Source organism: Lolium rigidum, chromosome 7, assembly GCF_022539505.1.
Source record: "Lolium rigidum isolate FL_2022 chromosome 7, APGP_CSIRO_Lrig_0.1, whole genome shotgun sequence".
NCBI classification, from domain to species: Eukaryota; Viridiplantae; Streptophyta; class Magnoliopsida; order Poales; family Poaceae; genus Lolium; species Lolium rigidum.
In genome coordinates this window covers 118,662,371-118,675,134 of record NC_061514.1, presented here as the reverse complement: position 1 = coordinate 118,675,134, position 12,764 = coordinate 118,662,371, and the positions used below count along the sequence as shown (strand labels likewise).

The window sequence follows — 12,764 nt, the reverse complement described above, 5'->3', positions numbered from 1 at the left end:
AAATAGCGAAGAGGACCAAGATCAGTCATAAGAAACTGATCACGAAGACGAGCCTTGACAAAGGCAATATACTCAGGATCATCACCAGTAATGATCATATCATCAACATAGAGAAGAAGAAGAGTACGTCCACGAGGAGAAGTGTGAACGAAAAGTGCGGGATCATGAAGACTAGGAGAGAAACCAGCAGCGGTCACCACGGAGGCGAGCGCTCAAACCAGGCACGAGGGGCCTGTTTGAGACCATAGAGAGAACGTCGAAGACGACAAACCATCCCATCGGGAACAGAATACCCAGGAGGAGGTTGCATGTAAACCTCCTCACTCAACTCGCCATTAAGAAAAGCATTCTGAACATCAAGCTGGGAGACGGACCAGCGGCGAACGAAGCAACGAGCAAGAAGGGTACGCACGGTAGTCATATGAGTCACGAGGGCAAAAGTCTCATCATAGTCACGGCCGTGCTCCCGCTGAAAGCCACGAGCCACAAGACGCGCTTTATAGCGCTCAAGAGATCCATCAGAGCGAGTCTTTATTTTATAGACCCACTTACACGTGATAGGACGAACACCAGAAGGGGGAGAAACAAGATCCCAAGTGCCAGTGCGCTCAAGCGCAGCGATCTCCTCAGCCATGGCAAGCTGCCATTCAGGATGACGCTCGGCATCCCGATAAGAAGTCGGCTCGGAAACGACGGAAAGACCATACCGACTAGGAGAGTAACGAGCTGGAGCACGACGGCGACGAACGAGGCCGTGAAGGGGGAAGGTCATCGGCGGAGGACAACTCATCGGAAGAAGAGGAAGAAGGGACAACATCGAAGGATCCGAAACCGGAGAACGAGGAGTACTAGGGGGACTAGACGGAGGAGAGGATGGCGCCGAAGGGGGCGCATCGGGACTAGGAGGGGAGGAGACGGGATAGCGGGGGTGCATCCGGAAAAAGAAGAAAAGAGATATCATCCACCGGGTAAGTACCCGAGGTGGGGCGAGGATGGAAGGGACGCGTCTCATCAAATGTGACGTCACGAGAGATGCGCATCCGACGACCAACGGGGTCCCAACAGCGATAGCCCTTATGCTCATCACTGTATCCGAGAAAAACACACTCAACAGACTGAGTGGTCAGTTTAGTGCGTTCGCGAGGAGGCAGAAGGACATAGCAGACGCAACCAAAAGAACGGAGAGTCGAGTAGTCTGGAGAAACACCAGAGAGACGCTCGAGAGGCATGCCACCCTGTAGAGCAGCGGAAGGCTGAATGTTAATGAGGTGGGCCGACGTAGCGACTGACCTCAGCCCGAAATGTGGTGGAAGAGAAGAGGCAATCATCATAGCACGGGTGGTCTCAAGAAGATGACGATGCTTACGCTCGGCGACGCCATTTTGAGCATGCGCACCGGGACAAGAAAACCGAGCGAGGGTGCACTCCTCGGCAAGGACACCACGAAGGTGCTGAGAGATATACTCACCAGCGAGAATCAGCACGGAACACGCGAATGGGTGAGGAATACTGAGTGCGGACCATGGCCGCAAAACGCTGATAGATAGAGAGCACCTCACTGCGAGAGCGCATGAAAAACACCCAGGTGTACCGTGAGAAATCATCAATGAATAATATATAGTATCGATGGCCCCCTTTCGAAGCGAAGGGAGCCGGACCCCAAACATCTGAATGGACTAAATCGAACGGTCGTCGAGAGACGGACACACTAGTAGGATAGGGAAGCTGAATCTGTTTGCCTAACCTACAACCACGACAGATGTAACGACCCATCTCCGAAGACCAGACCCCAGAAGGCCACGATGAACCAAAGACGACAGGCGAGAGTCACAAAGGTGACCAAGACGATGATGCCACTGCTGAAAAGAGCCGGTGACAGAGGCAACAACCGAAGTAGAACTAGCAGATGAAGTGGCAGCGGAAGGAACACGAAGCCAGTCTAACTCCCAAAGCCCCGGAGACTGACGGCTACGAGGACCAGCTCCAACCAGGGCATGTGTGCGACGATCCTGAACCGCACAAGACTCAGCGTCAAGAATGACGCGACAACCAGAATCGGTGAGCTGGCTAGCAGAGAAAAGGTTCATCTGAAGGCGAGGAACATGAGAAACATCAGGGACAGAGAAAGAGGGAGTAGAAAGGGTGCCTGTACTAGAAACAGGAATAGAGGTACCATCAGCCGTGACAACACGGACAGGAGAAATAAGAGACCGAAGAGCAGACAAAATAGAAGACTCAGAAGTCATATGAAAGGAAGCTCCAGAATCCAGATACCACGGGGACGTACCTGACTGTGTAGAAAGTGGTGGTCGCGCAGTACCAGAAGAGCCAGTCACAGAACCAGCAGCGCCCGACGAGGAAGAGTCTGGAGTAGCGAGCAGACCACGAAGACCCATGAGAATGTCCTGATCAGAGAGTGCAACTGCAGAAGATCCTGAAGAGCCAGCCTGCTGACGATCCAGGAACTGCTGACGTAAACTGGGATCCCGCGTCCAGCAGGTGGAGGAAGTGTGGCCAATCTGGCCACAGTAGGTGCAGTGAGGACGAGGGCGGAGACTCGGACCGCGAGGCTGCTGACGTAAACTGGAATCCCAAGCATCAAGCAGGCAGTGAAGCTGCGCTATCTCATGCGCAGAGAGGGGCGCGACTGGAGAGGTTGACGTACAATCAGGTGCCGACGAGGAGCTATCATCCACACGCACAGAGGCCACCAAAGGGGGCGACGGAGAGCAACACACCGATGAAGACAGAGTCGGCAAAGCGCGGTCATAACCACGTGAAGAGGCCGCGAAAGTCGATGTAGAGCGGCAAGCCGACGCAGACGGAGTCGACGAAGCGCGGCCAAAACCGCGGGAAGAGGCCGCAAAAGTCGATGTAGAGCGGCAAGCCGACGCAGACGGAGTCGACGAAGCGCGGCCATAACCGCGGGAAGAGGCCGCAAAAGTCGATGTAGAGCGGCGGGCCGACGTAAACAAAGTCGGCGAAGCACGGGCAGAGTCGCGTGAAGAGGCCGCAAACGGCGACGAAGAATGGCTAGCCGTCATACACGGAGGCAGCGGACAAATACCATGTCCCGAAGGGAGACCCAAAGATAAGGCGGGATCAGCGGAAGAATACATCGGATAACAACAGCCGACGACGGTTTTTTTTTTGACTTTTTTTTTTTGCTTTTTTTTTCTAGATCAAGTCAACAGAGAGAGAAAACGGATCGGGGAACAGAGCCGAAGCAAGAGATCGATCGGGCCAGGAAAGAGAAAACTGATCGGGGAGAGAGCTGAGCGGGGGCAGGTGACCCAGCGCGAGCGGGGCAGCAGGAAAATTGGAGCGTGGCGCTGGCGTGCCGATCGGGGCCAGGGAGCGGGGCGGGCGGGCGGAGCGACGAAGACAGGGAGTGGGGCGGGCGACGGAGCGACGAAGAACTGGCCAACGGGCCGGCGGTGGTGGAGCTCGCCCGACCTCACGCGGGCGAATCGGGAGCAGGCGGGCGGCCTCACGCGGGGCAGGGCGAATGAGAAGAAGACGTGGTCGGCGATGACCGGGTAGAGGCGGACGGGAAAAGGCAGCGGCGGCGGCCGGGTCGCGGCGGCAAGATACCGAGGCGGGCGGCGGCGGCGGCTGCGATGGAGGAGGAGGAGCTAACCTAAAGCTCTGATACCATGTTAGAGCAATATACTTGTTGTATTACCAGAGGGCCAAATGCCACAATATATAGTACATGTACAGGTGCACATATGCAGAAAGCCCCCTAACATATGGAGAAACTACAATAGACAAATATATACATCTAACAATCAGTACTGCTACCGAGCACTGTCTCAGCATGTACTACCTCCGTTTCAAAGAATAAGACGCATGCGTATTCCAAGACGAACTTTAACAATAAAAATTGAGCAGCAGAATTTAAATTATATTATATGTAATTAGTATCGTTGGATTCGTATTGAAAAGCACTTTCTAATGATATTAACTTCATACAAATAATTTTTATCTATTTGAAGTAATTATTGGTCAAACAAAAAGCTCGTAAAACAAGAGCGCCTTATTCCTTAAAACAGAGGTAGTATTTCTTCTCTACCTCGCCGCACACGCAAACTATTGCCTTGAGAGAGCAAGAATAAATGATCGGATCGTTACTGCAGTTGCGATCATGGTATGCCTTTGCTCATCGCCGCTCATCTACGACCGGCTGCTGCTGTGTGATGCAGTGTATGCCACCTCCCAGCACGATCTCTCTTGCGCGGATCCATTCAGATCATCTAACCTTACAGTGATTAATTATTCCTTTCACAACCAGTCATGGCTTGCTTCAGCCTCGCAAGCTGACAGTGATCTTTACCACCTCATCTGCCGCCCTTTTGCATCCGTGGACTTAGTGCCTTAACCGATATATATCTCATACGGTGGGTCGTTCTCATCGTCCGTCCATAACAGGAAGATCACGCCGGGTTTAGTGACTTATACTGTGCATAATAGGTACTTACTAGTTACTGCTACATCAGCCTTGACTTCTCTTAATTGTTTCGCCTAACTTCCCTCCTGTACATTAGAGGATCCGGCTCCGTCTACCAGTAGCTGCGCTCCTATATATTTAGTCAGACCTTGCGAAGTTTCCTCAGAAAGCACTTGCGTCTGGTGATCGAAGGAGTCGAAGCTCGTACTGAGGCAGGTATATGCTTCTGTCGTTTCTACAAATCTCATGAGCTTTGTTATAGCGCGCGGCGCATTACATCCCAACTTAAGGTTGGTTGTACTGTACGTATCAGATGAATACTGAGTACTACATTGTAGCTTTTGTTTCTTATTTGAGTACACCACGTCTTTCTAACTAAATGGACTGCACTCCTCTAGATCTGACGAGCTAAGCCATCTGCTACGTTAGTTTCATGGTCTGATCAGTTACTACTTGAAGCAGTGTACTTCTATTTTCCCGATGAGTGTATTTTTCTAAGGTGATCGAACACTAGAAATCTTAATGTACAGTACTCCTTTTGGCCAAGAAAACAATCTCTAGCAAACACCCTATGAAAGGTGGTGGTGAACAATTGGCGCTAATGTCTAGGGCCTTTCCCGGACCGCTTTTTTGGGCAGCCTTGGATAGGCCTATTTTCAACAGCTTGTAATATGAAACGTCGTAGCTTTCTATCCGTAGGGGCACCTGAGCCGTGTCCGTCACAGATTGATAGGTTCACATTCCAGACGGCACTGATATCAGAACGACAAAAGTCATCACGGTTTCATGGAGAACTTTTGGTGAACCCTCACCTTTATTTGATAGCCACGCTTCTGGAAAGATAAAAATACATATCAACTAAAAAGAATCATATCCAACTACAGGTTTCATATAGTAGAATTCATGGCCTAACCTAATTCCGTTATATCAACCAAAAAGAATCATATCGAACAACAGGTTTCATATAGTAGAATTCTTGGCCTAACCTGATTCCAATAACAGGAGAACGAAATATGTGAAACATGTGTTCACAGAAAAAGTAGGGATGGGTTTAGCTTTCTGCTACATTATGCATGGTTAGTTGGTTATCGTAGGCTCCATTATATGGTTTTTTTATCCAACAAATACGTATTTTATTGTTTCTACAATAATATAAATGTCCAAAGAAGTAAAAGTGGCAACATGCATGATATATTGTTGTACGCAAATTAATATGCTTTGGTCTAAGCCAATTTCTGTTATGATTATTTTATTCTTGCGAGGGTTCATTTTCCACATGCATAATGCATCAAAAATATGTCTCGCACATATTTTTTTATATTGAAATACTGATAGTCCAGTTTCAAATAGCCAAGTCATGTTTTCTAGGTTTACTATTCCATCTGTCTAAAAATAGGCGTCTCAACTTTATCTAGATACAGATACGGATGTATCTCTAACTAAAATGCATCTAGATACATCCGTATCTAGAAAAAGTGAGACGTTTATTTTAGACAGAGAGAGTAGTAAAGATACACATTTATAGTGTATCTATAATCAAAAAACTTAAAGTAAGACTAATGCTATTTGTGTTCTTGTATTGCTAATTATAGGAACTGCAATATGGACTTGACAATTAGCGCCCTGTGGATGGTCTTAGCTCTTTTTTTCATCACTGCAGTACTCACCAAAATTGCAAATGGAAGAATTACCTATGATCCTGTGTGTACACTACCACCTCCACCTGAGGTGAGGGGTATTGCTCTTTTGAGACTCTTACTTACTCTGTGTACAAAGGGTCCTGAAGAAACAATGCATGATCTGTATAATAAGTTCGGCAGTATCTTCACAGTAAGTTTTATTTGGAAAAGAATAACTTTTTTGATTGGACGAGAGGCATCCGTTATTTTCTTCCAAGGGTTGGAGTCAGAGGTTACCCAAGGAGATATAAACGAGTTCACCGTGCCCATGTTTGGCCAAGAGATTGGCTTTGCTGTAGATTACAATACTCGAATGGAGCAAACTCGTTTCTTTGTCGAGTCTCTGAGGCCAGCGCAACTAAGAAGCTATGTTGATCCCATGCTTCAGGAAGTGGAGGTAAGTACACCTTTGATCTCCACGAGCATTTTATGTTCCTTTTAAGCATAAGCTTCCAATTAATTAATTAATTCATTTGGTTTATATATCATACGTTGGGAAAATTCTGCCGTTTTGCTACGTACATGTTAGTTAGTCTACATTTATATAATCGTGTGAAAACTTAGATAGACTTTTTTATGTAGTTAGAAATATAATGTAGTATTAAATGTCCATTTATAGGTTACATTTCTGCTCTTATAAGTCTACAATGACGTGCCGTAAATGTCCTATATGGTTCATCAAAGAATTGCTCATTGGGTTGGCTTTTCTGATAGCCCTATGGACTTGATTTGATGGCCACTATATTTCAAATTTTCACTTATGGACTTTTTGCAAAATAAATATTCTAAGGAAAAATAATACTTTGGATGACATAATAATAACAATCACAGTAATACAAAAATTAGATGGCAAGACACCTTCACATTATTTGTTGCGTGAAATGAAATAATTGCACGTGGTTCGTGTCGAACAAAAATGTAGTCTACCCACACTGCAAATGAGACCAACACTTCCCGCAAAAGCATCTTATGTGTAATTTTTCTTAATGATGCTAATGTTAGAAACTTGCCTTGCATCTTTGTTTGCTACTGTAGGAAGGATTCGATTTACTGACAATGTATTAATGTATTTATGTTCCACAGAAATATTTCGCAAAATGGGGAGAAGAAGGGGTAGTCGATCTGAAACATGAATTTGAGGAACTACTTATGTTGATTTCAAGTCGATGCCTTGTCGGAAAAGAGGTCAGAGAGAAGATGTTTGGCCAGTTCTGCAAATTGTTTCATGAAATTGAGGAAGGTGTGAACTTTGCCAGTTTCATGTTCCCATACATCCCTATTCCAGTAAATCGTCAGCGTGACAGAGCACGGATCAAGCTTACAGAAATACTATCTGAAGTTGTTAGGTCACGCAAGAGCTTCAAGCGTGTCGATGAGGATGTGCTCCAGAGATTTATTGATTCAACATACAAAGATGGCAGGGCCACAACCATAGAAGAAGTCAGCGGGATGATCCTTGCCTTGATCTTTGCGGGAAAGCACACAAGCGCAACGACTAGTACGTGGACTGGAGCTTGCCTTTTGAGCCATGAGAATTTCTTAGATGCTGCTTTAGAGGAGCAAAAGTGTATAATTGGAAAATACAATGACAAGATAGACTACCGTATATTGTCAGAGATGGGCACTCTGCACAACTGCATCAAAGAGGCGGCACGTATGCACCCTGCATTGCCGACGTTAGTCCGCCAAGTAAAAAAGGATATCATCGTTCGCGGAAAAGAGGGCAATGAATATGCCATCCCCAAAGGTAACATCTTAGTAAACCTTGTAATGGTGAACGGTATGTTGCCACACATTTACAAGGACCCTGAGGTGTTTGATCCAGATCGATTTAGTCCTGGAAGGGAGGAGGACAAAGCTGGTGGTAAATTCTCTTACACGTCTTTCGGTGGTGGAAGACATGCGTGTGGTGGCGAGGCTTATGCCTACATGCAAATTAAAATTATATTTAGCCATATGCTGAGGAATTTTAAACTCAAGCTCATTTCTTCTTTTCCTAAGCCAGACTGGACCAAGTTTATGCAAGAACCTAAAGGGACACTCATGGTGAGCTACAAGAGATTTCAGTTGCCTAGCAACTAAGATATTTCGTCATGCCTCAACATGTATTTTCGTGGATGTATCTTTGTGTGCGTGTAGCTTTCCTACGGGCTAAGACATATCGCGTGGGTATTGTTACTTCAGTTATGTGTTTACTTCGACGTCAACTGCAATTCTTCAACCGTTTGGCCGGCAGCCCTAGAATCAAAGCCACAAAGAAGCCAGAATTGTAACTCTTGTTTTTCTTTCTCAAAGATAGATCTACTTTTATGGCATGATTTCTTAATACTACTATTATTCTTTGACGTAAATAAACTCAGGCTTTCTCAAACCATTTACACCACAATCTAGATGTTAGAATCACCTAAAGACGTGGAAGTTACAATCTGATTATTCTCCAACGATATCTATATATTGGCCTGCAACACAATTTCAAAGTGGAAGGCGTTTGATACACATATAATTATCAATACTGCTACAATTGTTTTAGATCATATCGGTACTGCTACTGAGCACTGTCTCAGTATGTACTCCATCTCCACCTCGCCACACACAATCTATCACCTTCAGGGAGCAAGAATAAATGATCGGATCATAACTGCAGTTCAGATCATGGTACGCCTTTCCTCACCGTTCATCTACGACGGGCGTGCCGGCTGCTGCTGTGTGATGCAGTGTATGTTTCCACCTCCCAGCACAATCTCTCTGGCGCCTTCCACCATCACAACCTGCAGTTCACGGATCCATTCAGCTCATCTAACCTCACAGTAATTATTCCTTTCACAACCAGTAAAAACAGCCATTGCTTGCTTCAGCCTCCCAAGCTGACAGAAGTAAAACTAACCTCATATTCAGGAAATGCCTTCTGGAGGACCTCACGTGCCTCATCGTCCCGCTGGTTATCGCCAAAAGCAGGTGCTATGATCCCACCATTGGCAGGGTAGAAGTTCACGTACGAGGCAGCCAATCTCTTGCCTGGCTCCCTAGCTACAGCATGCCCCTGAAAACAGTCACAGTTTTCGGATCTTTTAAACGGTTTTAAAAATCAGCGTTACGAAAGACCCGTAGTTAAGCGACCATAGCTGCGGTACTGACCGTTGCATCAACACCATTCCCCTCTTCCTTTGTGATGTATAGAGGCCCTGGTACGTGGATCTTTACCACCTCTATGTGTCTCCCTTTTGCATCGGTGGACTGAGTGAGAACTGACAGTGCCTTAACTGATATCTCATACTGTGGATCGTTCTCATCATCAGTCCATGATAAGAGTATCACACCAGGTTTAATGAAACAGCATAGGTTGTCAACATGCCCATTTGTATCCTCATCACCTGGAAAGTCATCATAACTTTACTTATCAGTAAAATGGTAAAGGAAGCAAAGGAGATAAAACCCTGTGGTTTTAGAACTTCTGTAAGTGACAAAATACTCAGCATTTATTACCGTAAAGTCCATTAGGTATCCAAATGATCTTTGTGACTCCAAGGAAATCCTTCAGTTCATTCTCTATATCTTGTCTAGTCATGTCGGGGTTTCTGTTTGGGTTTAACAAGCATTCTTCCGTTGTAATGCATGTACCTTTTGTAAATGTGACACAATTGTTAGCAAAATAAAAAGACTGAAACCGTTTGATTAACAATGATACAACAAGTACCTTCTCCATCGACATGGATGCTTCCACCCTCAAGAACCATCTTGTGTGGAAACCTAGGGATCCTCTCAATCTCGAGTATCTGAAATTAATGGCAGGAGTAGGAAAAAAGTTTAGTACAGAAAGAGGCTAACAAAAGACACCTAGTTTGTTCTTAGGTAGGATTAATTCTTTACTTTCTTGGCAATGTTTCTGTCAAGACTCCAATCATCATAGCAACCACCACCGAGTCCTGCAGGGCAGTAGGATCAGAACACACTGAATTATCATGCAGTGAAGGTGATTACATATTGTCTTCTGAAGTCATGAAATTCTTGCTCTGGATATAGTACAGTGCTTCAATGCTTTGCTAGTGCCAACCAGGCCCTCTATTGCTTTGTAAAAAACATGGATCCATGCAAGTTGCTACTGAAACATTGGCATGGGTTGATAACTACACCGTTATAAAGTATTGCTCCCTCCGTTCCAAATTAGTTGACTCAGTTTTGTCTAGATACGCATATATCTACACACTAAAACACATCTAGATTCATGCGAACCTAGACAAAGTTGAATCAATAGATTTGGAACCGGGGGAGTAGCTCTGTACCAAAATATAAGATGTTTTGGTAGGATGTTTTAGCCTACCAAAACATCTTAAATTTTGGAACGGAGGTAGTACTGAATAGATATAGATATACATACTTCAACCTGAAACAACATACCTCCCCATGCGTTAAATTCCCAATCAATTCCCGCTATTGTTTGCTCTGTGAGTCCTATTTCTGATCTGCCTTTACGGATAACAAACTAAAAAACAGGCATATACTATTAGCATCCCCAGGCACCAGAATTGGAATCAGAATAGAAGAAAAAAGATACAAAAAATTAAGTTACGCACAGTGGGACCAGTATCACGAAACCAGGAATCATTCATGCTCATCTCGACCACCCTGATGTTCGGCTGGTGCTGCATCAGTTCGTGGACATGAGGATACTGCCAAAGACAAAAAAAAAAGTGGAACTGAATATCCTTTGTGTCGCACATGATCATGCATCATTTTGTAACATAGTTCGTGTGAAGTGTGTCACCTGTTCGGCGCTTGCACAAATGGTGACGGGCTCAAACTTCGATATGGCAATTGCAGTTGTCGCAAATGTTATTCGAGCTGGACCAGCATTCTCCCGCCAGTTGTCTGGGCGCTCCTAAGATTTCAAAGAGGTGGCGATGTTGATTATAATGCTGCACTTTAAATTGTTCAAGGCATGCCGAGGATGATACACGATGACAGAAGGAAACTACATAGGTCTTTTAAGAAACTATCACATTAATCTACTGTGCTTCCCAGATCATCCTCGTTGATAATACTCAATGACAACACTGAGAGGACACTTCTAATAAATATATATACTATTCAATCATAATAGAAAGTGAGGAAAATAGAATGATGAAGGTTCCCACAAAAAGAAAGAAAGAGGAAGTCCACCAGAAAATGAATGAAAGAACATGTTGCACACACTGAGTAACTGTTACAATTTTCCAAATAGGTGTGGTCTATGATATTATGAGAAACACTAATATATGTGGTGTTTGTGGTTCATAAGGGATCTTAAATAGTTCATGGCAACAACAGCCACTCCAGTTTAAGAAGCACTAAATGCTGACTGCCTACTCCTTACTGATCCTTTGAAAATCGTAATAATAAATTCTCAGCTGTAGTCTGTAGAGCCAGAAGGGAACGAAAAGTTGGTCGACAGAAAGTGATTAGACAGAGACAAAGCACAACAAGGAACTAGACAGTGTATGCGCTAATAGCGTTAACACAGACAGACAAATAGCTGCAGATCATAGACAACGAGGAGAAGCAATTGTTACCTTGATTGACGGATTGAGCTATTCAGGGAGAAGGAAATACAGCACATAGTAGAGATTAAAGGTGAACTGAATTTGTGTCGTGTCAGCAAGATTACATTGCTCGATCCAGTGCACAACTTTGGTGATGTGGTTATGAGAAAAAAAATGCATTCACACCTTGCTAGCGATTCTTTGGATGTAGTAAAATCAGTTGTTGGTGTGAATATAAAAAAAATGCCCAAGAAAATACACCTGACATGTGCGTTGATACGTTTATTTGTTGGAACAAATCGACCACTCTTTGGCTCCCTTACATGTGGCCCACTGGCCCGCATGGCAGTAACTGGTAAATCCTGGTGTGCCGATCTGGATGTTTATCACACCGAGACGAATCTGGTGGATGAGCAAACAGCTGCCGGGGCAGAGACGGCGCTCCGGCGAGAAAGAAGCAAGAGATGCAGACGCGAGCGAGCACATAGCGTTTCTCTAGCCAGAACGGAGCGAATTCGACCGGAATCTATCGGATGAACAGGCGCTGCGGGCGGGACGTGCAGTCATGGAAGATGGAGACAAACATACGAGCGAGGGGGAGAGGGTCAGGGGAGGGAGGAGTACGTACGGGCCAGCCGATCCAGCACTGCTCGTGCGGCTCCCACTCCGCCGGCATCCGGAAACCCATCTTGGCCGGGCACCCCGCCATGGCCTTCACCATCCTGCCCTCCTCTCTCGCCAAGACGCCAAGCCTGGATTATTCTGACGGTCGGCTGTACTGTACTAATGAGATGATGCGGGAAGGGAAGGGAAAGGGAAAGGGCAGGGCGGCGCTACAGCTACAGATACAGGAGAGAAATGTGGTGAGGCGGGGCAGGTCAGTCCAGGTCCAGGTCCAGGAGGTCTGCTGCCTGCTAAGAATTGGGCTCACACCGCTGTTTTTAAACTACCCGTAGCAGAACCTCTGAGATGTGCTCTAACATTTTGGAAAAAAACGTGTATTGTTCTCTAAAATCACCAAAATAAAAGTTTGAGAGGTTTATTTATTTATATAAAACAGGATGAAAACCTATTCGATGCAAAGCCAAGAAAGTAGATAGGCAAAAACATGCGCGACAA

At 45.5% G+C, this 12,764-nt stretch overlaps 2 protein-coding genes across 2 annotated transcripts; one reads left to right on the top strand and one right to left on the bottom strand.

Moving 5' to 3' along the window:
- The first annotated feature begins 6,052 nt into the window (after positions 1 to 6,052).
- LOC124674438 (obtusifoliol 14-alpha demethylase-like) lies at positions 6,053 to 8,211 on the top strand. Its single transcript, XM_047210485.1, has 2 exons — positions 6,053 to 6,526; positions 7,213 to 8,211. Exons 1-2 carry the CDS (start codon positions 6,053 to 6,055, stop codon positions 8,209 to 8,211), a joined length of 1,473 nt encoding a protein of 490 aa, XP_047066441.1.
- Positions 8,212 to 8,469: 258 nt separating this feature from the next.
- On the bottom strand, positions 8,470 to 12,520 carry LOC124674673 (agmatine deiminase-like). The gene is made up of 10 exons (XM_047210719.1): positions 12,274 to 12,520; positions 10,892 to 11,005; positions 10,701 to 10,796; positions 10,525 to 10,609; positions 9,997 to 10,052; positions 9,824 to 9,902; positions 9,613 to 9,747; positions 9,265 to 9,500; positions 9,014 to 9,169; positions 8,470 to 8,897 (listed from the first exon to the last, which is right to left on the bottom strand). The coding sequence occupies exons 1-10, from the start codon at positions 12,364 to 12,366 to the stop codon at positions 8,808 to 8,810; spliced, it is 1,140 nt and encodes a 379-aa protein (XP_047066675.1). The 5' UTR covers positions 12,367 to 12,520; the 3' UTR covers positions 8,470 to 8,807.
- Positions 12,521 to 12,764: the final 244 nt, after the last annotated feature.

Excerpts from the sequence above, each read along its gene's own strand:
- LOC124674438 (XM_047210485.1), top strand. The coding sequence starts at position 6,053 with ATGGACTTGACAATTAGCGCCCTGTGGATGGTCTTAGCTCTTTTTTTC. Across the intron at positions 6,527-7,212 it reads CCATGCTTCAGGAAGTGGAG|AAATATTTCGCAAAATGGGG; the intron begins GTAAGTACACCT and ends TATGTTCCACAG.
- LOC124674673 (XM_047210719.1), bottom strand. The coding sequence starts at position 12,366 with ATGGTGAAGGCCATGGCGGGGTGCCCGGCCAAGATGGGTTTCCGGATG. Across the intron at positions 9,501-9,612 it reads GATACCTAATGGACTTTACG|GTGATGAGGATACAAATGGG; the intron begins GTAATAAATGCT and ends ATGACTTTCCAG. Across the intron at positions 9,170-9,264 it reads GGAATGGTGTTGATGCAACG|GGGCATGCTGTAGCTAGGGA; the intron begins GTCAGTACCGCA and ends GACTGTTTTCAG.